The 23,481-nt window shown below is 57.3% G+C and overlaps 1 protein-coding gene across 4 annotated transcripts; it reads left to right on the top strand.

Moving 5' to 3' along the window:
• Window positions 1-6,419: 6,419 nt before the first annotated feature.
• Window positions 6,420-23,344, top strand: HSD11B2 (hydroxysteroid 11-beta dehydrogenase 2). Of its 4 annotated transcripts, none has more exons than XM_082062507.1 (5): window positions 6,420-6,705; window positions 20,527-20,739; window positions 20,966-21,151; window positions 21,346-21,483; window positions 21,971-23,344. In XM_082062507.1, the coding sequence occupies exons 1-5, from the start codon at window positions 6,435-6,437 to the stop codon at window positions 22,954-22,956; spliced, it is 1,794 nt and encodes a 597-aa protein (XP_081918633.1). In that variant the 5' UTR covers window positions 6,420-6,434; the 3' UTR covers window positions 22,957-23,344. The 4 variants fall into 4 exon arrangements, with proteins under 4 accessions (XP_081918633.1, XP_081918636.1, XP_081918634.1 ...); XM_082062510.1 differs by having other exon boundaries at window positions 21,936-22,445; XM_082062508.1 differs by lacking the exon at window positions 6,420-6,705 and adding an exon at window positions 10,579-10,849.
• Window positions 23,345-23,481: the final 137 nt, after the last annotated feature.

Here is a 23,481-nt window from a genome sequence, read left to right as displayed (position 1 = left end):
TGGGGAGGCCATGTCCTCAGCAAAGGCCTCCATCAACCCCTGTTTATATTTTCCAGCTAGTTGTGCATTTTGGTTTTTTTTGCAGCCTTGGTGATATTTCCGGGATTCCCCTTCGGTCCCCAGGCACACGCTGCCCTTGAGTGGCGCCTGAAGTGCTTGGCTTGGCCGTGGCGCAAGTAGCTTATGCCAAAAAAACACCAGGCACACGCAGTCCCCCAGGAAGGAGAGGGGGTGGGATGATGCTGGAGGCTCCTTTTCGAGCAGAGGCAGATTCGTGGGCTGCCACATGAGGCTTCGTGGGGACACAGGGCAGCATCAGCAGAGTTGCGGCTGGGGTGCCGCACCCCCAAGGAAGATGCTCTGGGTGGGATGAAATGAACCTGCCAAGGAAGCTTGTGGAACCCGGCACCTCCATCCCTGCCCACGCCTGGGCTCAGCCCCTGTGTGTCTCCTGCCCACGCCAGCCCAGGGCCACCAGCTCTGTCCTGCTGCCACGAGGGGGCACGGCGGCCACACGCATGGTGAGGCCACCCGAAGTGACGCCTCGTGTCCTGCCATTCTTTGGGCACTTGCCGCTGGCCTTCGGTTTTCTGTTCTCCCTTCCACAGCACCCAGGGGGGCTGCACCCCCCTCTCTTTCCCCAGCGGGACATCGTGCTGCTTCTGTGTCCCCAGCGGGATGACAGTCACGTCCTTGGTCCTGGCCATTTGTCTGGCTGGCAGGGACAAGCTCCTGTCCCCCTGCACCCAGCTGTCTCTCCAGCACTTGTCCCTGGCCCCCATCCAGATGGGGGGGTGAGCAGGGGACAGCAGAAATGAGCCCAGATCCACTTGCTATCATATTCACCCTCTTCTCTAGCAGTTTGGTGGTGGAGACCCGCTTCTACCCCTTCCAGAGCCTGTGCTGGAAGATGTCCCCTGCCTCCTCCACACCACCCTGCCAGCACTTTCCTCGGGACTGTCCCAGCACAGGGTCCTCTTTGCCACCACGTTCTGAAGTTAGCTCCAACCTTGTGCCCACTGCTGTCCCCAAGCTCAACCGGAGACCACCAATGGTCCTGGGCTTGTGGTAGCCACAAAGCCCCTCCACCTTGCATAAGAAACACAAATCCCACCAGGAACAGCAAAACTTCACTTTTGTTCACAGATTGGAGCCATCCAGAGCACTTCTTGCAAGTGCTGGTGCACGCTGGCCACCTCCCAGGAGCATTGCGATCGTCTGCCTCCCCGGAATTCCTCCTGCTGTCTCAGCTGGAGGATTCCTTCTCTACCTCCTGGCCCCAACCCTCTTGAGCAACCTGAGGCTGGCAACATGCTCTGCTCTGCAAACACCTTCCGCAGCAGACAGAGGCATAGGACAGGAACCAGGTCACTGCTGTCGTGACCTACTGCCCTCTCCCCGGGGTGCAGAGGTGGCAGAACATCACCTGGAGCGTGACCCAGATGGCTTCCCCTGGGATCTGTCTGGTGGTCAAGGGAGAGCCACATTTCCTCTGTCCCCATCACCTTAATATGAAGGTAGAGGCCCTGTGATGAGCATGGAAGAGATGGGAGGGTGATGCTGGGCTGGCAAAGCAAGCCTGGCATGTGTACCACACATGTCCCAGGAGATGGGGAATATAGAGTACAAGGCATTAGCAGAGCCGGGAGCACTTTGGAGTGTCACCAACGCCTCCCAGCCAGGTCGAAGGAGCAAGGTCCCTGCAGCCCAAAACCAGCTTGTTTGGAGAGCTGTGGTGCACAAAGCCTGGCTGGCAAAGGGGCTGCCAGGGTCATGTGGGCGAGCAGGCATGGTGACACGGGGTCCTTACTAGGGTGAAGGAGCTCAAGGTCAGGCTGGGGAGTGGCTTCCCAGAAGGTGAAACCTCTCCTGAAGCCATGAACGCAGTTGGAAGCGGAGCTGTGTTTTGTAAATACCAGGGGATTCTGTGCAAACTGAAAAAAACAAGACAGGGGCAGGAATTTTCTGGAGCCGAGGGGATTTGCAGGGAGCGGGATCTGGGGTCAGAGCTCAGCTTGATGCTCCGCGGCTGCCAGAGGGCTGCCCTGGGTAGCAGCCCTGGTCCTCCTGAAGGAGCTGCTTCAGGACCAGAGAGGTCCTGACAGGAGCTGGGGAGAGGTTGGTGCTGTGCCCACCATCCGGCCGAGGTGCGTGGAAACCCCCATAGATGGAGGATCCAGGCCTGGGACTCAGGCTGATCCCACCAATGGGGCATCACAGCTGGGACACACAGGTTGGAGGGTGCACAGGATGATGGATGCAAATGGTCACCTGTGTTCTATGGCAGCAAGATGCAAGGAAAGCCCCCAAAAAGTCCTTGGTCATGGCTCAGAGTAAGTTGGATGGAACAAGGGATGGAAAGTCCTTGGCAGGGAGAAGGAAGAGAAGATCCCAGCACAAAGGGTCAAAGTGGCTTCTTGGGTGACTGTGGCTCAGGTTGGCCATGCTGTGGGGAGTGCCTCCAGGCTGGGCTTTGGTAGACCCTGTGTTTTGTTTACATGCCCAAGGCTTGAGGAAGGATCACGAGGATGTTAAAACATTGGGTGCAGGAAACGTCTCCTGGAGTTGAGCCTGGTTTAGCTGAATCACAGCCACCTGAGGATCTGCCCTCCCCAGAGAAAAAAGCCACAATAACAGGGAGCAAAGTCCAACCAGAACCAGTAGAACAGAGCGAGTTCAGTGGTAGGACAAAATACTTGATGCTGGAGTGATTAATCACTGTCCTCTGCAAGACACATTGGGTCAAAATGAAAGTTAATTCCAGGCAGTGCAATGGCCTTTGTCACCCCTAAACTGTCTCTGGCCCCAGACACCAATGACCTCCAGGGTCCCACATCTTCACTGTGAAGAAGGGTGGACCCACATACATCCCAAGGGCTCTTTGAGGACATGGCATGGGAAAAAAATGAGCTTTCATTAGCAAGGAACACTTCCAGCATCCCCTTTCCCATGCGCTTGATGGTCCATGGTAGGTACCCAGCCCACAAGTGATGGCCAAGGGGGTCCCATACCCATGGTCCCCCCTCCTGGGACCCCTTCTCCTGGGGAAGGACTATACTCCATGACCTGTGCAAGGACATGAGTGCTGGCCCAAGCTTCCATCAGCCTTGAACACACAAAAGTGTCCTGTGAGGTGTTTGCCTGGCTGGTGTTTCCTAAGGAGATAAAGCTGTAGAAGAAGGACTTACTGTTTTGGAGAAGATTAAGTACCTGTGGGAGCAGTGTGGATGAATCACATCCCTCATGGGCTTAGAGCCCCTGGAAATGGCTCATGGCATTGTTGAAAACAATGTCATGAATCTTCTGCAGATGAGATTAGGGAGTGGAACAATTATCTCAAAACCTGTTAGTCATGGGAGGCTCCATGGAGCTGGAGGAACAGCCTCGGGCAAGGGGAGCACTAGGAAGACGTGGTGTCTGTCCCCCAGGGACCTGCATGAGCAGCCCAGGAAGGGTGTGGGAGGTGGCTGCGGTCTAACCAGCCCCGCTTCCCCTGAAAAGGTGAGCTCTAATTAGCACAATGGTACGGAAGAGCTCGAGTAGGTCAAAAGGTAATGGGGCTATCACTAGCATTTCCTAACAGCGCAGCACGGCTGGGAGGCACCCTCGGGTGTTGAGCAATGGGAAGATGAACAAGGCCAGGTGCTGTCTTCAAGGGAATAGTCACCAAGGTCACCCTAAGCACACGCTGGCCTTGTTGGGGAGAGCTGGGGAACAGCCAAAGCTGGCAAAGGGTGCTGGTGGTCCAGCCCTGCCGCAGCAGACCTCTTGGTGAGAGCATCCATGGAAAGCCCTGACTGTGGCCAACAGAGCACACCATGGCTATCTACAACCCATCTTTGAGGTGTCTCACAAGAAAGGCATCCTGAGACCATGCGTGAGAAACTCTGGAAGAGATGGTTGGATGGACAGCCAACCCAGGTCTCAAGGAGATGTGTCAATTCATGTTGCAATTTGGGAAGAGCCCTAGCTGAACCACCACCACCAGTGCAGACTCTATGTTCTGTCTCTCTCTGTAAAACACCATATCCCTCACCCTGGTCCCTTGCATACCCCAGCAGCTCTGGCTCAGCCGGTGCGGCAAGGGATTCTCTGGAGACCACGTCTTTGGAAAACAACCTTTCAACAACTTTTCAAGCCCTGGTGAAGCAATGGGATTGGGATGTTTAACAGGGTACTCTTCAGAGCCCAAATCCCCCAGAGCTCTGCCTTGTGGCCACCTCCATCATTTTCACCGAGTTCAGTAGCCCTGTGCCACAAGTGAGAGGATCCCTGAGGGACAGCCCACGGCCATGCAGTTGGCAACATCCCTCCTCCTTCTCCTCTACCTCGCCGGCATTCCTGGCATTCTCCTGCCTGGAGGAGCAGGGCTGTGAACCCAGTGAGGTCCCACCACCACACCCCAGCAAAACCACCCCAGCCTGTTTGACTCTGCACTTTTGCAGAGCTGCCACTGTCTCCGCTGATGAAATGCGTTTTTTCGCAGGTACCACAGGGGTTGTTTCCATGAAGGATGGCACAGGCATCTGTTGCCATTGCCACCACCATGCCAGGGCTTGTGGAATCTGGCAGGGCCAACCGGCACCGATGGCAGCCTGGCTGGCATAGCCTGGCTCCTCCAGGATCAGAGACCAGCATTGATCCTGGCACACAAAAGCATCTCACCCTCCACGCAGAGGGCACTGAGGGTCAGGCTCGTGGCAAGAGCCAGCAGCACTGCATGGCACGGACACATGAAGGATTATCAAGTACAGAGACCTGGTGAAATATTAAAGCAGGCACTTAATAAAGCAAGCCCAGCGGCAGCAATTACCCTGTGTAATAAACCTGGAAAGGAGAGGACTTTGCCCCCCCAGCTGGGTAATGCAGGGAGCTCCTGCCAGCACTTGACGGAGGTGGCACAGACCTGGCGCCCGGCACTGCGAGGCAGAGCTTCCACACCAGCCGGGGCAAGCCAGGAGCCAGGCTTCCAGCACAGCTCACCGTGCCACAGCCTGGAATAACGCGTGGCAAACCAACAATGGGGTGCTGAGAAACGGTTTGGGATCACTCAGGGGTTGTTAGCCCCACATCACAGGGTTCCTAGAGAGGAGCTGGGAATTCATTCACATCTTATAACACCTGCCTGGTCCAGGCACTGGGAGAAACTGAAGTGTGGCTGGCCCAGGTGCCAGGCCCTGGGTGGCGCATGGTCCAGCACCCTTACGGTGCTCCCGTGGCAAACAAGCAGGTCCTGGGGGCACCACCCTGCAAGGGCAGACATCCATGGAGGGGTGGCCCCAGGGGGAGGCCGTACCCTGTGCTCCCCCTGTCCCAACGGTGTGTGGGTGCTGGTGGCACTGCCTGTGGCTCTGGCAGAGGGCAGGGGACCTGCCCTCCTGTCCTGTGGGGCTGACGGCACTGGTGCATCCTGCTAGGAAGCTCTGCCTGGCACAGACACTGAGCCAAACAGGCTGGGCTGAACCAAGCTGAGCAAGCCATGCTGTGTCAAGCCATGCTGAAGCAAGCTGAGCTGATCTGAGTTGAGCTGTGCCTACCTAGCTAGGTGGTATGATGTCCCGAGCTGTGCTGAACCGAGTCAAGCTTAGCTGTGCTGAAGGTGGCATGACATCTTGAGACGTGCTGAACCAAGTCAAGCCGTGCTGAGCCGAGTCGAGCCACGCCAAACTGAGCCAGGCTGTGCTGTGCCAAGCTGAGCTGTGTTGAGTGGAGCTGAACCAAGCTGAGTTGAGCTGCACCTATTTAGGTGGCATGATGTCCTGAGCCATGCTGAACCAGCCTGAGCTGAACTGAGTTGTGCCGAGCTGAGCCATGCCTACCTAGGTGGCATGATGTCCCAAGCCGTGCTGAGCCATGACAGGCTGTAGGTGGCATGATGTCCTGAGCCATGCTGAACAGAGTCGAGCTGAGCCATGTGAAGTTCTGCTGAGATGAGCTGTGCCTGCCTAGGTGGTATGATGTCCTGAGCCACGCCGAGTTGAGCCAATCCAAGCAGTGCCGAGCTGAGCTGTGCCTACCTAGGTGGCACAATGTCCTGAGCCATTCTGAACCGAGCTGAGCTGAGCCGTGCCTACCTAGGTGGCACAATGTCCCGAGCCTGGCTAAACTGAGCTGAGCCAAACCAAGCCGTACCGAGCTGAGCCGTGCCTACCCAGGTGGCACAATGTCCTGAGCCGTGCCGAGCCGTGCCGAGCCGACGCGGAGCTGTCCCAGTGTCCCGCGGGGCTCCGCGCCGCCGGTCCCAGCCCCACTCCCCGCCGCGGTACCGCTGGGGTGCCGGGCCGGTCCCGGCGGTGCCCGGTGCCCCGGCTCGGGCCCGATCGTCTCTCATTGGCGGGGGCGGGAGCGGCCCCGCCCCTTTCCCACCGCCTGGGCGGTTATAAACGGGCGCGGCGGGGCCGGGCGCGGCGGCAGCGGCGGGGCCGGGGCCCGGGATGGAGCCGGGGCTGGACCGCTGGGCGTACGGCGCGTTGTGGGCGGCGCTGGCCGGGAGCCTGGCGCTGCGGGCGGCCCGGCGAGCCCTGGGGCCGGGCCGGGGGCTGGTGCTGCCCCTGGCGCTGCTGGCCGGGCTGCAGAGCCTGTGCCGCGCCTGCCTGCCGCTGCCCCTGGGGCTCGCCCTGGCCGCTGCCGCCGCCTGCCTGCTGCTGTGGTGGGCATCGCCCCGCAGGCTGCTGCCGGTGGCGGGCAGAGCCGTCCTTGTCACAGGTGAGTTGTGGGGACACGACCTCGACGTCTCGACGGCCCCGGTGCGTGGTCGGGGTTGGTGGGGAGTGGGGCATCCCGTGGGCACCGGTGTGGTGCTGCAAGTGGGGTCCCCCTGGGTGCCATCCTGTGCTTGGGACAGAGCAGTGGCACGGCCACCATGGTCATCCCTCCTCCTCCACGTTCAAGCAGAGCTGGCTGGGCTGTACCTGCTGTTGGCCCTGCCCTGAAGTGAGGAGGCTTTAGAGAGTTGAGCTGACCTCTGCAAGTGGCTCCTTGACGCAAGCATTGACCACCAGTTGCAGCATGATGCTGGGAGCTGCTTCCTCCAAAAGCTGGGAGATTGAATAGGACACGTGGTAGGGCTGGTGCAGAGCCATTTCGGAGAACCTTGGCTGCCCTCTCCTCCTCTCTGAAGCCATGCTTGTTCTTAGAAAGCTTCTTGTGGCACCTCTAGAGGCTACAGTGGAGATGGCTACCTGGGGCTGAGCACCCTTGGTTCATCCAGAGGTCTGTCCTGGGGCTGCAGGGGACAAGTGAGGCTCTTACCCCTCTTTGCAAGGGCATCCTGGAGAAATGCTGCTCAGCGGCTGCCTGGCACAGAGCTCCTCCATGTGGAAGGTGTCTCTGTAGGGGATGTGCTGAGCACCCGGGCCAGACTTTGCACAGGCTTGTAGCTGAATCTTTCGGGGATATCTTCATATGCAAGTGCCTTGCCCTCTCCTTTGCCCTGGCAGTGGGTCTGGAGGATGATGAAGGTAGCTGTGGCCAGCAGGTGCTTTGCTGTGAGACAATGGCAGCAGACACGGGATGAGGAGGAAGCGCTGGATCCAGGGTGGTTGTTGCCGCAGGTATGCTGGGAGGGTGCTGCAGAGGGGAGGGAAACCTGTGAGCATAACTGTGATGGTGGTCCCAAGGATGGGAACCCACATCTGGTGGGAACTTTTTGTCTGGGCTTGGAGTCTGCCAAGTCGCCAAAGGGTGTTTGTGCATTTCCTAGAAAACTGGGTCTTGTGACGGGGACTTCCTTCAAGGAGAGGTGAGAGCTGCCTCCTCCATCCAGCTCAAAGGGCTCTGCAGCACCAGTGGGAAGCAGAAGGAGGTCTCTCTGGGTGAGGAAGGCAGCAGGTGAATGCATGATTCAATGGAGTAAAAGTCAAAGCCGCAGTGGGGCAGGGCTGCCTGGGGAGGGCATGTCTGACAGCGCGCTCGCAGGTGCCCTGTGGCACACCAGGTCAAGCCAGCCCTGGCTCTGTGGCACTGCCTGTATAATTAGTGAGTCAGTGGCTGGAACAAGGTGTTCTTGCTCTGGTGTGTTGAGGTGACACCTCTGCAGCTCTGGTGTGTTTGCTCCCAGCTGTAAATACGTTGTGGTTTTACAGGTTCGAGGTGCTGCCTGCAGTGCAGGATCAGTGTTTCCTTACTGCTGCTCCAGCAGGTGCCTGCCAAGGGGCAGATGCGAGGGCTGCTCTGCCTGAGACGGCATCCCTTGCTTGAGTATTTGCATAGTAATTAGCCCGTTTCTTCTGCGGATTAATTCCAGACACCTCCTGGCAACTAGGTATTGAGTCGCTGCTGGTGTCTCTTTTGGTGTCTTCTGTGGGGGCAGGTGGAAAGGGTAAGTAAAGGAGTGAGCTCTTGGAGAAAGGCAGCCCGGCCTTCCACCTTTTGCCTATGGGAAGCAAAATGCAGCAGAGGGAGAAGCATAGGGTTGAGTGCCTGGGGATGCCAGGCACCAGTGAAGGTGTGTGCGTTTGGGGACAGGGCTTCTGCTATGCTGGATGTCATGCTGGACCCTGCAGGTCAACTGAGAAATGCCACAAAGTCCCCTCCTGATGCCTGCCATGGAGCAGTGCAGCTCCCAGCCCCAGAAGCTTTGGGCATTGTTTCCTGTTATATGCATTTCTTGGCCATTGGGTTAATGCTGTGGCAGGGAGTTGTACAGGTTCAACTGCTGCATGTCCCGGTTGAGGTTTCCCAGCTACTCCAGCTACCTACTCTCCCAGACCCACAGGAACAACCCCAAGTCAAGCGCTACATGTGATGTTCCAACCCCATATGCTGGTCTGAACATCACTGGCTAATCAAAATTTAGTTTATGGGAGGTGTTGAAGGGTAATGAACTATGCAGCTTGGTGGGAAAGTAGCAGAGCAGATGTGAAGCTGCTGCAGAGCAAAGGCACTGACCCTGCAGTAGCAGGAGGGACTAGAAAGTTGTGGTGTTTCCCATCTGTTGCAGGTTTGTATTCCAGGTGTTGCGCATGGGGCTGGGGCTTGGCCAGAGCAGGAATAGGCAGCTGCCTGGTCCTGCCTGCTGCTGGAGAGGAGCGAGGAATGCTGCGGTCTCCCATGGTGCATCCCCTGGGCTAGCGAAGTAGGTGGCCACTAGTCCCTGTGGTGCTGTGTTTATCCATGGCTGTGACCTCAGGGCTCTCGCTCTGCATCCCAACCATCCGGCTTCTCTGGGAGTGCGGCTCCGGCATATGTAGCCTGGCTGGGGGTGGGGGCCAGGAAAGTGTTAATCTTGCCTTCCTGGGGGAGGTCACAGCTGTTTGCAGTGAGGAGAATGCCCTCCTGTGCAGTGTGGGCTGGGAGAGGTCAGCCCCGGGAGGACAGGCAGGATGAAGAGGGGAGCAGAGATCAGCTGCTCTGACCCAGGCTGGGACGAGACAGCAGCCATCTCCACGCTGACCTTGATGTGCTGTCCTGTGAGTCCAAATCTACCTTGGAGACAAGCTCATGGTCTGGCACAGGTTTTGGCCAAGCATGGGAAGCTGCAGGGACCCCAACATGCCTGCGGTGTGGGCAGGCTGGGTACAGGCAGCTGCCTGACCTGAGGCTGATCGAGCACCGGCTGCAGCCGTCGCCACCACTGTGTGGTCAGGGCACCCCAGGGTGCTGATGCTGGTACTTGTCACCTGTGTGCCGGTAACTCGCCGGGGGCAGCCTTGCTCTGATCATCAAAGGACTGGTTCGTGTGTGTGCCCATTCCCAAATCTGAAAATAGCACCATTGGGTGTCCTTGAGTATGTCAGGGTCCCCCTGAGCTGTGTGAGCAAAGAGGAGTGTTGCTTGTACACCTATCTCCTTCCTATTTGGATTGATATAAAAGCACTCCAGCCTCTAGCCTGTGCAAGGGGTATGGTCTGTGAGGGCAGCCTTGAGAGAAGGTGATGAGCTATCGCTTGGCCTCTCCAGATCCAGACTGATAGCACTTTATGCAAGGATTTGTTCTGACCTGGGTTGGTTTAGATGTTGGCCTAGATCATCCTTTGGTCCCTGTGGTCTTGGTGGATGCCTGTGAAATTCAGTGAGTCCACAGTAACTGCTGAACACAACTGAATTCAGTGTTTGGAGGTGGTGGAGGGATGGCTGGGAGCATCTGTGCATCCTGCTGTGCACCTGAGGCAGTCGTGAGCCCCTTGCTGTTGTGTAGCTCTGCTGTATGTGGCTGCTCGGGGTGGTTTTTCAGACAGTAGTTAGCTGCTTGAATTATGCAGATCCTTGGAAAGGACTGAATGCAAACCTGCCCGTAGAGCTTGCATGCCTGCAGGGTTTTGCCAGAGCGGAGGGAAGGCAGGAGTTGTGTAGCAATGTATTGATTCTTCCACTTCAGCTTGGATGAGAAGTTGAAAATGGTGGATCGCTGCTCTGTGTGTGAAGGTTGCACCTGAATTAACTACACAGCTCTGAAATAACCCAAAGCCATAGGACTGCTGCCTGGGGGAGGTGCGTTGGGTCCCTTGCATCCTTGCTCCTCCTTGGTGCAGCCTACAAAGCCAGGAGGCACCTGCGGACTGCTCTGTCCCCAACAAATCACTTTGTGAACAAAACCAGTTGGCAGGTCGGGCTGCTCCAGACCCAAACCTGCCACATTCTCCTCTCTTCTCCTCCTTCAGGGGAGAAGAGGGAAACTCTGTTTTCCCGGTGAGGCTCTCTTGTTATGATTGCATGCCCCATTAGCGATCTGAAATGGGTCAGGGCTTCAGAGCGTGTTCAAGGTTAACAGAGGTTTTGCAACTTGATCGTAGTCAAGTGGAGCTTCGGTGTTTCCCATGGACTCAACAGATGTTGAAGCATCTGGTGACTGTGGCAGGACGAAGTGATTCAATCCAGATGTCAGGACTCTCGCTGTTCTGCCGCCAAGGTAAATGACTTTTCTTGGTTAAAAAAACAAAAGGCAGCATCGCTCCCGTCTGGACTTTGATGCTGTCTCTTAGACCCTTTTTTCAGCTAAACTGGGTGACTGAGAGATGTTAAGGGTCTGGACTTCGGGGCTGTTGAGTAACGCGTGCTGGCTCTGGGATGGGCACCTCCGCTCCAGGGCACGGCTGGAGCACGGGCACGGCACATTCACAGCCTGCGTTTGCTGCGGACACAAAGCTGGGCAAAGCTTCATGCAGAGATGCTGTAGCTCTCCATAGGCAACTTCTATGCTGCTTCTGGAGCTGGTGAGCTGGCTATGGGGTACCTGGGGTCTTCTCCAGGCCAGGTGCAGGCTGAAAATCAGCTCATTCCCAGAAACTGCTCAGGTTTTTCCAGGTTGCGTTAAAAATTAACAGCAGAGACAACTGTTCCTCCAGGCTGAGGGGGGAACAGAACCAAAACTAAACACCCAAACTCCACCCCTGGTGTACAAGCAATTCTTTGCATATTTAAAGAAGGTAAAATAAAAGCGCAAGATAGAACTCTCTAGTTGTGGGGTTTGCTGCTGGTTTCTGGGAGCAGAGGAGGAAACCTGCTCTCTCTGCCTCTCTTTGCAGGGCTGAAGCTCTCCCCACACTTTGTCAGCAGCCCTCCACCGTTTTAGGATTCTTCTTCCTCTTGCTAGGTTTCTTTGGAAATAGATAGCTACCCCTGCTCATCACAACCATTTAGATATGTACACTCAGCTTTCTCCTTTATCTATTAAATAAGCACTTTCAAAGCCCGCTGATGACACAGACCTGTTGGGATGGTTTTTGTTTGCTGGTGGTGGTGTTGTGGGTTTTTTTTTTTGTTTTGGTTGGTTTGTTTGGTTTTGTTTTTTTAGCACTGTTAACCAAAAATGATGAGCACAGCTAATCAGGAGGAAAAGCGCCTCAAAGTTGCACACTGTGGGAGAATGAAGTTGGTAGAGAAACCCAAGCTGGCTTGATTAGTGCTGAGGGTTACACAGGGACATGAGAGCAACAAAGCTGAGACTTCCCTGCAGAAATGAGATTGTCAGATGGGAACGGATGCTTCGGAAGGAGAAGTGTAGGCAGTCGCTGCCCTTTAGTCCAATGAGCAGCACATTGTTAACGAGGTCTGGGATTGTGTTACCCACTGTTGAGTCTAGCTCTCCCCTTAAGTCAGGATTTGCTTGCAGAAGAGCTGTGCTGCTTTACTGCTGGTAACACAGAGGCCATGGACTTGGACAGACAGGGTTTGTCTTGAGTGGGAATGGGGTGGGAGAGGTCTTCAGGGTGCATCCACTAAGTCTGAGCAAGTGTTTGCCTTCTTCCCATAGTCATCTTTCAGTGCTGTTCCAAAACCCCAGCTGGGGACCTGTGCTTGCCCAGCTGACCTGTGTGGGAGGAACAACTGCAGGGTGTTCGTATGTCTCCACCTCCCGATGTCCTTCCTGCCATCTCAGATCTGAGTTGCTGCCGTGGAGCCTGCGAGGTGGGAAATGCCCAAGACTGTTGCTGCCATGCTGGCAGTGTGTTGCTATAGACATAGTTTGGGACTTTTTTGGGGTGTTTTTTTTTTAGCATGTTACCTCCTTCTCCAGCTCTCCCTGGCTGCTCAGGTGTATCCACTGTCTTCAGTCACCATTCTCATGTCCCAGCCTGTGCCTGCTTCCTTCTCACCTGGGTGGATGCCAGCCCCTGAGCTTTATCAACTTTCCTGCTGGGAGCTGGCTTCCCTGGCACACGTGGGGCTGTCCTGGGATTTGCTGGTGCTCAGGCTGTAATCTTGAAAAGGCAGTTTTCGGCTTTACGGGCTTTGTGGCGGTGCAGCCTCCTGCTGGGCAGCTGACCCTGGGGGGCCAGGTGGTGGGTGCTCCTCAGGCAGGCTGGGGATGGAGGGATGGGCTGGGGAGCTGAGGTCTGGGAGGAGATACCTGCCCTGATGTCCCCTGCAGAAGCTCTGAATGTCTGGCATCTCCTTTCAAGCCTTTCTCTGTTCCTTCTGGTGGTGATCTTCTGATCCTGGGTCTCTCAGCTTCCACCAGACACACCCTTGAGCAGATTTGTGATCCCTCCAAACTCTGCCGGTCATACTCCAGTTTGGCATAAACATCATGCTGTGCACATGTGCTGCTCATAACCCTATCCAAAGACACTGTGACCAGTGTTTGCTTTTCTCCAGGGTCCCAGTTACCAGGTGGGGACGAGCTCTATAATCTGGGGTGTGCAGCCATCCCATGGTGACTTATTTCCCCGCTTCAGCTGGTGTGCTGGGCTCTGCATGCGCTCTCCCAAGGTGAAGAATGTGTGGGTGCTGCCCTGTGGACCTCCATTCAGCCTGGTTCAGCACACTATGTCTAAACACATCAGCCTGGAGGGCCACCTTCATGTATTTTGGGAAAATGCACCAAAATAGTCTTGTGATACTCAAATTCTGACTCTGAAGAGCTGGTGGGAGCTGCAGGTGGAGGGTGAGGAGGGTACAACTTAAATCAGGTACAGGAGGGGCTGGTGTGGCTTGAGGTGGCCATGGGCATATGGCGCTCAGCCTGGAGAGCTTAACAGCTCAATATATTTCAAAAAGCTGTCTTGGCTGAAGCTCAACTGGTGCTCACTCAAGTGTTTTGCTCAGTTTCTTAAAAAACAAAAAAAGACAAACCAACTGAGCTCCATGTGGTTCTGCAAGGTGCAAAAGAAAATACAGTTGGTACAACTGGAGAGCCCAGTTGGGCTATGGGGATGGGCAGGGCTGGCACCTGTTTTTCTGCTTGCCTGGACTTGTGGCATGTAGTGGGAGTTTATTCTTGTGACAAGGGCAGTGATGAGGTGGCACCTTACAAGCAAAGTAGAATTTCATCACCAAAATAGCCCTGAGCTGCTACAACTCCACTGAAACCTCTGTAGCTTTACTGTGGTGCTGCACACTCTGAGCTGCTTCACATCATGATCCCCTGGGCTTGCTATGGAGCGAATGCTTTGGTCGGCACTGCCCCAGCCTGGCTTTGTCCCTGCTGGCGCTGTGTCCCAGCCCCTGGGACTTGTCCACCTCCCGGGTGTGGTGGGTGGAGCAGCAGTTCAGATCTCTCCCATGGCTGACCTGACTCACCATATGGCCAGAGGTTTTCCTGGTCCTTTGGCACTTTGCTGTCCCACCTTCCCTGAGGTGTCCCAAGGTGGTGATGGCTTCTGGTGGCCCACACAGAAGAGCTGATCTTCCCTTCTGCTGCTTTGTGGATGGCTTAGCCCTGCCCATAGCAGACTTGAGGCATGACTTTCTGCCTCTGAGAGATGGATATGGGGCTTGGCTGGTGTTTCTCCAGCCTGCTGAGAGTCCCTGGGGAGCCCTTGTGCAACTCAGGGATGCCCCAGGAGGTGCCCAAGCCATGGCTTTGCTGCCGTTGCATTGTTCCCCAGGAGCATCTTCAGTGCTGCATCCCAGCTGTGGCTGGTGGAGCTTTCTGGCTTCCCGGCCTGGTCCTACACCGCCTCTCCAGAGCGCAGGTGGACGTGTTACAGGCACCACCTTTGCATCCGCACCCGTCTGGCTGAGCCGTCCCTGGGCCGCAGGTGTCCTTCCCAGTGACAGCTCTTGCTGATGGATGGCTCTCGCCAGCGCCGTGTTCCTGTTTCACCATGTTCCCTCTGAAGGTGATTATTAACCCAGTTATCGCTGTAGCTCTTCACAACTTCCTCTTCTCAGGGGGATATCCATCCATCCCAGATTAGCTCTGATGTACAGGCTGTGCCTTTTCCCAGGTGACATCCACACTGCCGTCTTCTCCTGATCATGCTTTCCTGCAGGAAGATCAAATCCTTGAACAGAAGAGTCTGGCTGCTCCTTTCAAGGAGACAATCTCCCTTGTGGATGGTGGCTGCTGGAAGATCTGTTCTGGCCATGGGAGGTGGTGAGCGGCTGCTTCTAGGAAATTTCTGTGCCATTTTTCTGTGAAACCCTGAAGTGTTGCTGGGAGGAGAGGCACTTCCTCCACCCCGCCTGTTTGCAAGCCCTGGGTTGGTCCTCCCTGGCAGCAGCATCACTGCCGTGCTGGGGCTGGGTTATCTCCAGGGCTGTCCTGTGCCTTTAGCTCCCACATCTGAAGAAGATCCCAGTGCTTTTGTATCTGCTGGTGCAAGCACTTAGGCTGAGCTTGGCAGGTCCAAGTGCTAAGCTGCCTTCCCCAGAGCTTAAAGCCTGCACTAAAGATGACTGCAAGCTCCTGGGTGAATCCTGACCTCCTTGAGCATCTCAACAGGCACCGGCCTTGTAGAGGAAAAGGTGGTTGGGCTCAAGTTGGGCTCTTTTCTGTCCTGGTTGGGCTCGTTGCTTTCCTGGCTGTACTGGAGATAGGTGCAATGTAACAAGCTCCTGGCTTCATTACCCCCACTGCTTGCAAGCAGCATCTGCTGCCCAGCTTTGGCAGGGGGGATAAGGCATCTGAGTGGCTTTTAGGGACAGGGAGGGCTCTGGCTGCCCACATTGATTTATCTTGTGGCTGTTCTCGTGTCATAGGGTCCCCAATACTGATGCACCAGTGCCTGCTCCTGAGAAATGGGCTTTAATTCAAGAGCCGTGGGTGCATCCGCACCAGCCTCAGGGCTCCTCGTCATCTCTGCCTGGCTGCTTTGGGTTGTCTAGGCAGAAAAATCAGATTTTCCCCCTTCTCTTTGTTAAGTGAAAGATATCTTCCTGAGAGGAGGTGATGGCGTGCGAGTCTTCAGAAACACTTGGCTAATCTGTTGTAATTCACACCATCTGGCTCTTGAACCAGGCATGGGGAGGGGGTTGGGTCACCCTGGTACCCCCAGCAGTGCCAGGCATCTGCAGCTCAGTCTTCTGCCATGGTCCACAAGTCCCCCTGGTGGGGCTGGGGGATCTGCCTGATCCCCACCCTGTGAGACCCACTGGAGGGACATACATGTGACACTTCATTCTGGGCTGCAGGAGCTGTCAGCACCCCAGTAATCTCCCTGCATCTGGCTGTGCCATGTGGGGATCCTGGGGTGCAATGTGTGCCCCCCTTGGCTCAGATTCTGCCTGGGGAAGGAGGCTGAGGCTTTGCAGGGACACCCCCTCAGGCTGCTTGGGTTGGGGGGGGGCTTGTGTGTTGTCCCCTTGCCAGAGGTTTGGGGATGGGATTTGGGTCATCCCTGAAGGTATCTCTCTGGGTTTAATTTCATTTAATTTGGCTCATGGCTTCCCAAAACTGGGTACTGAGAACCAGCAGCAGCACCATCACCTGGGCTTCTGTCACCTCCTGCCACCTTGGCCGCATCCTCCAGTGCCCGGATACGGGGCCTGCTCCTGGGGGGTCCGAGGGGAGCAGGGACACCCCGCTGCCGGCAGGGCACAGGGCTGTGGGAGCCGCTGGCTGGGGTGCGGTTTCCTGTTGATGGTGAGGCCTCTGGGTGGGGTGGGGGCTGCTGGTGCCCCTGCCCGCCCTGCTCCCGCAGGACCTCGGGTGTGGGCAGGCGGTGGGTGATGGCTGGATGGGGCAGCCGTGGCGGCTCAGCTGCCGTGGGCACAGGTGCTCCTGCCATCCCCTCCCTCCCCAGTGCCCTGCCAAGAATTTGTTCCCTCTTGCCTGGGGCTGACATCACCCCTTTATCGCTCCTCGCTCCAAATGTGTGTGGCATTCAGGAGGTGTTGGTCACAGGGCCCTGCCCTCCATATCCAGGCTTTTGCTTGGTGATTCTTCCCACCCAGATATGCTCCGTGCAGGAGACCCCTCCGAGTCACTTTTGGGGTGCCACATCCCCTCCAATACCACTTTGCCCTGGGATTCTTCCTCTACAGGATCCCCATGAAGCACCCAGGGTGACTGTCCCAAAGCAGCTGAGCCAGAATCTGTTCCCGTTGCACCCGCTCTGGTGCCTGGCAGAGCGTCCCACTGGGCTCAACCCTGTCCCATGCCTGGAGGGGCTGGATCCGAGGCAGTGAATCCTGCCGGGGCCAGAAGGCAACACCTCTGAGCAAAATGTCAGTCATGTTTAGCTTGGCATCCCAGGCAGGATTTGAGCTTGAGCCTATGGAAACAAGCAGCTCAGTGTGTTAATCCGCTCAGCCTCAGTGCCTCGGCTCCCCTCCGGCTGATGGTGTCCTTGAGCCCAGCGCCATCCCGGGGCTGGGAGGCTGGTGACAGTAGTGACAGCCCTGTCTTGGCGAGGTGTCTTGGGCAGGATGGTGGGACAAGCAGCCCAAAAGCTCTGTGGTTTTGGTGTGGACCAGGTAGAGGTTGCAGGATTGATGTCCTGGGATTTGGGGAGTGGTGGCAGGGCTGTGGGGGCTACATGGGTCACCAAGGTGATGGCTGCAGAGCTGGGGCAGGGACAGTGTTGCTCTGGGTGTCTGACTCAGCTGACAGGCACCAGCTGCCGCTGGGCTTGTCAAGAGATGGAGCGTTCCCAAAGAATTCCCCATGGCCACCCTGCTGTCCATCCTTAGCAGGGACTGCTGGTTCCCCATGTGCCAGGGCTGACCCTGGGGGAGCTGCTCCCCTGGAGGTCCCAGGCTGGGGTGGCTGTGGAGGGAGCAGTTCCCAGGGAGCTGTTGCTGTGCCCGGGCACCCACAGGGCTCTGGGCAGCTTTGCAGCCACACAGCGCTTTTCCAGCAAAGCTGTGCTTGTGATTCCTCAGATTTTGCAGGTCTGTACTGGTCCTATCCCATAGTGCATGGCTCAGGGATGAGGATGCTTGGATCACAGCTTCAGGATGAAGATGCAGGGATTGCATCCTGAGGGTTAGCATGCTTGACTCTTGGTTTGGGGATGAGGATGCACAGCTTGTAGCTCCACAGCTCAGGGGTGAGGATGCACGGCTCACAGCTCAGGTGGGAAAGCCACTCCTACATCTCAGGGGGATAAGCAGTGCAGACCGGTGCCACCAGCCCTCCATCACATACTGTGCCAGTAGTGGGGGTGGGGGGTGCATGGTTTGCACCTCCTGGACAGTAGCTGTGTTATCACCCATCTCAGCTCCACTCAGCAAACCGCGGTGTTGATTTTGAGCACGTGATTGCGTGTGGCAGCCTTGGTGCTGCCTGCAGGAGCGAACACCTGAGACAGCAAAAACCCAGTGCCATGCCTGACTAACCTGAAAGAAATGTGCCTGCACCAAAGCAGAACCGGTTGCAACCAAGGCTCAGGCTCTGCTCCCACTGCAGCAAAAACCTCTGGCTACTGGCCCAGGGCCCATGGGGGGGATGTGATGGGGGGGATGCGATGGGGAGCTGTGAGCCACTGGCCCTCCTCCACTGCACTCCCTACGCTGGGCTTCTCCTGTGCTCTGTCCAACTGTGGTCAACTTACGCCGGCAAGGATGCAAAGCCAGTTGGCAAGCTGGGAGCCGGGGCGGGAGGGAGCTGGCGCCGGTGTCTCCTCGTGATGCAGCATCCTCGCGGCAGCGCGCCTAGCGCCAGCCTCGCCGGGGCTGCGCAGACTGGCCGGCTCCGGACATCCCGAAGCCGGGACAGCGGCAATGGCTCCTGTGCCAGCCCCAGTGTGGCTGGTGGCTCGTGCCACAGGGATGGAGCATGGCCCTGGGTGAGCTGCTGTGCTTTGGGGCCATGTGTTTTGGCCCCGGGATTTAATTGTCCCTCCCTGCACTCTGGCCATGCCTCAGCCTGGCGGTCAGGAAGTTGAGCAGCAACGGAGACCTTAAATAACACCAGAGCATCCTCGCCCTCCTGGCCCTGGGCCTCCCGCCAGCCTCCCAGAAGGTTTTTTTTTTGTGTGTGTGAATAAATTAAAACTTCCGAAACAAATCTTCTGACCGCCCCACTCCACTGAGGCAAAACAAACCCTGCCTGCCTCGGATAGCTTGCGGCTGTGTTTGCTCCCTCCTTGCCAGGTTTGCCTGAAACAAGCCGGCAAGCCTGGCGCTCTCGGGTCTTTGGGATGTTTCCTGGTGTTTTGATGCTCAGGAGGTGATGGAGAGCTTCATGTTTGGACTGGAAGTTTTTCTTGCTGGCTGGAGCGGGAGCAGCGCAGGTAACCGTGTCCTGGCGGCAGCGGTGGGCAGGGTGCTGGCTGCAGCACGGTGAGGCCGTGGCCGCGAGCACTTTTATTTGTAAGCCTTATCTTTATTACAGTTTTCTCCTGCCCTGTTGGGAAAGGCGAAATGCACCTTATCTGGTTGGCTGCTGGCAGCACGACCTGTTCCCAAGGCGGGGAGAGGCGGATGTGCCACACCAGCAGCCTTTGGCATCCCCTGTGGCAACTTCGGCATCCCCTGCAGCACCAGGGGGTGATGCCGGGGTGATGCTGGGTGATTCTGAGCCAGGCTGGTGCGTGCCCACGATGGGTGCTGGGTGTTGTGTGGGAAAAGGGGGGGGGGTCCTGCAGCCCCTTTCCCACGAGCTGAGCACCTCCAGGGTGTGTTATCACTCTGGCCTCTGGCCAGGGACTTCAGTTACCGTTTTTCTGACGCAGCAATAAAGCAAAGCTGAGTTGGGGATGGGCGTGCAGATGCTGAGCTGGTGACAACATAGCTGGCACCTGTGAGCTGGAGCTGGCAGTACCCCAATCCCAGGCTAAGGGTGCAGAAGCAGGGAGCTGGGGGGTTCAGCCAGTCCTTGTGCCCACCCTGGGGCTGGCAGGAGGGGTCTGGGGTATCATGGGGACCTGTGGAGCAGGTGACAGCACTCCAGGCCACTGTTGCATCCATCCCAGAGTGGTTCCGGGTGCCGGATAGGGCCTTTTCTTAGGGATGTCCTAAGGAGCACCCAAGGGTGCCAGGCAGGAGGGTGCAGGGGCCATGGGGCTGCCCCTTCAGTGCTCCCCTGTTAATGGTTAATGTGGCCGGGCAGCAGTGGTGGCGCAGGCTCCCCCAAGCTATCAGCGTGGCCATCGGCCCTGGGAACAGGCTGTACCTTGCTGCCAGTGTTTGTTTGCAGCCTGGCTGCTCCAACCCAGCCACCAGCCTCATGACACCCAGCTCCTGCCTGGGCTGTCCCCCAGCCACCCTGACAATGGCTCTGTGGGTGACAGTGTCACCTGCACTGCCTCGACTTGAGGTGAGATGGAGGAGATGAGGCTGGAACCCAGGCACCACCCAGTGCTCCCTGGCATGGGACATCTCCACCCAATGCCCCCTTGGAGGATGCAGAGTGGCAGAACAGGATCCCTCTTTTTTTTTTTCCTCCTCTCCATTTTTAATCTCCTCAGCACCCAGCCCAGTGATGGGTTGCTGTGCCTCTTAGCCACCATTTCTGGGAAGCAAAAATCATTCAGGGAAAGACAGCATCTTCCATGGAGCCTTGTGCCATCTCCCAGTGGTGCCTGATGGAGCTTTTAGAGGATATTTTGGGGGGTGATGCCTCCTGCCCTGCATCGCTGCTGAACTCTGGGCTGTCCCAGTGCCTCACTGTGCCCGCAGTTTTATCTGCACCTTGCACCGGAGAGGCACCCAGGGTGATGGGGTTGCAGATAAGCGAGTGTTTTCTTCCTCCTCTGTGCCATAGAGAGAGAAAACAGCAGCTCCACGACCTGCAAATGCCCCAGAGCAAGGTCACGTCCCTGGCAGGTTGGGAGCTGGAGCGGGGTGACTGATGCCAGGGCAGGGGTTTTGGTCCCTGGGGATGGAGAGGGAGAGTTTGGGGGGGGACCCTGGGGGCTAGGGACAGTGGCTGGTGGCTGTCACCGGCCACTGCAGGGCTCCTCTTGGTTCTCACAGGCTGCGACTCGGGCTTTGGGCAGGCGACAGCACGGCACTTGGACTCCATGGGCTTTCGGGTGTTCGCCAGCGTGTTGGACTCGCAGAGCCCTGGCGCCCAAGAGCTGCGCAGCAGCTGCTCATCGAGGCTGACACTGCTGCAGATGGACCTGACCAAGCCAGAGGACATCCAGCGCGTCCTGCAGCACATCCAGGCCCACACCAACAGCACAGGTATGAGCCCTTGGCCCACCGCTGGGATCCGACACAGCTCCCTGGGACGCCAGCCTGTGGCCAGCGTGGCAGGCCCAAGCCCCCACGTGCCTCCCCATTGTGGGCTGCACCCCTGCAGGCCCTCGTGCCAACAGCCTTGTCCCGGGTCACCCCATGATTCCCCAGCAGGACCGCAGGGTGGGGATCCCCCATTCAGGTCACCTCTTTGAGCATTCCATCCCTGCAGGGCTCTGGGGTCTGGTGAACAATGCCGGCTTCAACGACACCATCGCAGATGCCGAGCTCTCACCGCTGGGCAAGTTTCGCACTTGCATGGAGGTGAACTTCTTCGGCTCGCTGGAGCTCACCAAGGGGCTGCTGCCCCTGCTTCGCTCTGCTGGTGGCCGCATCGTCACCGTCAGCAGCCCCGCGGGTGAGCAACCTGCCTTCAGCTTGGGGGCGAGTCAAGCATCCCTGTGGTGGTGCAGCTCCGACTCCCCCGGGCACCCGCACCACGCTGGCACCTGAAACCCCTTCCTCAGGCTGTGGCTGGGAGCGCAGCCCTACACAAGCCCTCCCGCAGTCCCAGCCCAAGAGCCTGCTCACTCATCCTGTCTCTCCTGCCAGGCGACCTGCCCTTCCCCTGCCTGGCAGCCTACGGGGCATCAAAAGCAGCGCTCAGCCTGCTCATGGACACCTTTCGCAGCGAGCTCCAGCCCTGGGGCATCAAAGTCAGCATCATCCTGCCCGGCTACTACAAAACAGGTAAGAGCGCTGGCTGCCTGCACCAGCTGGCAAAGGAAAGATACCCTGGGGAGGTGGAAGAGACAGTGACGAAGCAATGGCAGGAGCTGCTGGCAGTGCAGGATGCAGCTTCTGAGCATCCCCCGCCACCTCCCTGGGGACAGTGGCCATTCTGGGGCCTTTAGGCTCCTGTTGGTGAGAGGCATGGTCAGGATCCAGTGCCAGCAGATCCTTGGCCACTGGGGCTGGCCAAACCAGCTCAGCCACATTTACAGTAGTATTGTCCCCATTTCAGGCAGGGTCTGAGACCTCTGGTCCAGTCCTGGGCTACAAAGAGCCACCATGATGCTCCCCCCATGGCAGAGCTCGGCAGGGGTTTCAGCAGGACCATCCCAAGAGGCTGGGCAGGGACCGGGGGCCCCTGGCACCCATGTTGGAGGAGGGGGGGGCCCACGCAGCTCACATCCTTGCAGGGACAACATGCGACCCTGCCTTCTGGAACCTGCAGAAGCAACGGCTGGTGGCCAGCCTGCCCCAGGAGCTGCTGCAGGCCTATGGCGAGGACTACGTGGAGGAGATCAACCGCCAGTTCATCCAGTTCATGAAGGTGGCGGTGGAGGACCTCAGCGCGGTGGTGAACAGCATCACAGACGGGCTCCTGGCTGCCAACCCAGCCGTGCGCTACTACCCAGGGCAGGGCCTTGGGCTGATGTATTTCATACACCGCTACCTGCCCTACTTTGTCCGAGACTTGTTCTTGAAAGGATTTTTCATCAACCCCAAGCTGCCTCGAGCGCTGCGGCAAGAGCACCACAGCGAGGGCAAGGTGAACTGACCTCGGCCCACATGCGGTCGTGGGGCAGGAGCGAAGCTTCTCCCGGGACTTCCAGGGACGTCAGCCCCCAAGCGCGTGCACAGCCACTGGCATCACCCTCCTGCACCCTGGGGGAACAATCAGCACTAGACGTTAAAAACCAAATTGCTTTCCAAAAAACCAGGCAGATCTATTTTCTATTGTGCGAGAATCAACATTTTCTAGAGACTTTGTTTTTTGTATTTTTTCTAACCATGCATCCTCCAAGGGAGCCACCCCTGCCTGGCTCAGCAGCTCTGCACCACAGGCTGGGATGTACCTCGGGCATTTCTCAGCTACCCAACACCTTCCTCCCTGATGTGGGAGCTGCATTTGTCTCCATCACCTTTTGGCTGGGTCAGGCTCAGGACCCTGTGGCTGCTGCCGTGCCAGCCCCTGCCTCCCTGCCCTTCCTTACACACTCCACATGCTCCCGGCGAGCGGAGGGACAGAGGCTGTGGAGCTCTTCACAAGATGAACTACATGATTGTCACTTTTTAAATAAATCTGTTCTTGATATGCCACTGGGTTCTGGCACTCTCCTTCCACAGTGCAGCATTGGAATGTTTGGTCAGGGCAGAGCAGAGCTGGGTGACAGCTGGCACCACACTGAGCACCGTGGCAAGAGAGGCCACAGGTAGCACCAAAAAAAAGGGGTCAGCCCACCAGGAAGAGCTTGCTATGCTCCCCCTTACTCCTCACCTCTACCCCAAAGACTTCCTGCTGCTTTGCTTTGATTCCATGGCCCTGCTGGGGTGAGAATGGAAGGGGTGACAGTGCCACACAGGGGCAACCCCACACAGGGAGCCCAGGTGCAGAGGGACAAGCTTAGCAAAGCCGGGGACGTGCCGCACAGCTCCCTAACCACAGGGCTCACTTCCCACACGGCTGCCCAAGCAGTGAGGGCTTTATCTACTCAGCACCCAGCTGCACTCACAGACCAGGCACCACACACAGCTTGGGCTGGAGTGAATGTTCTGGGACGAACAGGTGGTACAATGTCCCTTCCTGTGACAGAAACAAGTGTCCCAAGTCATGCAGGAGCCACACCAGCCTCCACTCCCACAAATACCAAACTCCCTGGTTAAGAGAGCCCATGTCTGACAAACTCCTTGTGGGGATGTGGGAGGAGGTGCCCAAGGAAGCAGGGAGAGCCCAGTGCAGGA

The sequence above is a fragment of the Streptopelia decaocto genome (assembly GCF_964273445.1).
Source record: "Streptopelia decaocto genome assembly, chromosome: 11".
Taxonomy (NCBI): domain Eukaryota; kingdom Metazoa; phylum Chordata; class Aves; order Columbiformes; family Columbidae; genus Streptopelia; species Streptopelia decaocto.
This window is presented reverse-complemented; position numbering and strand designations above follow the sequence as displayed.

What these genes read in the sequence shown, in the direction of transcription:
- HSD11B2 (XM_082062507.1), top strand. Translation starts at nt 6,435, where the DNA reads ATGGAGCCGGGGCTGGACCGCTGGGCGTACGGCGCGTTGTGGGCGGCG. An exon ending in CAGAGCCGTCCTTGTCACAG is followed by an intron (nt 6,706 to 20,526) that starts GTGAGTTGTGGG and finishes TGGTTCTCACAG; the next exon opens with GCTGCGACTCGGGCTTTGGG. An exon ending in GCCCGGCTACTACAAAACAG is followed by an intron (nt 21,484 to 21,970) that starts GTAAGAGCGCTG and finishes TGGAACCTGCAG; the next exon opens with AAGCAACGGCTGGTGGCCAG.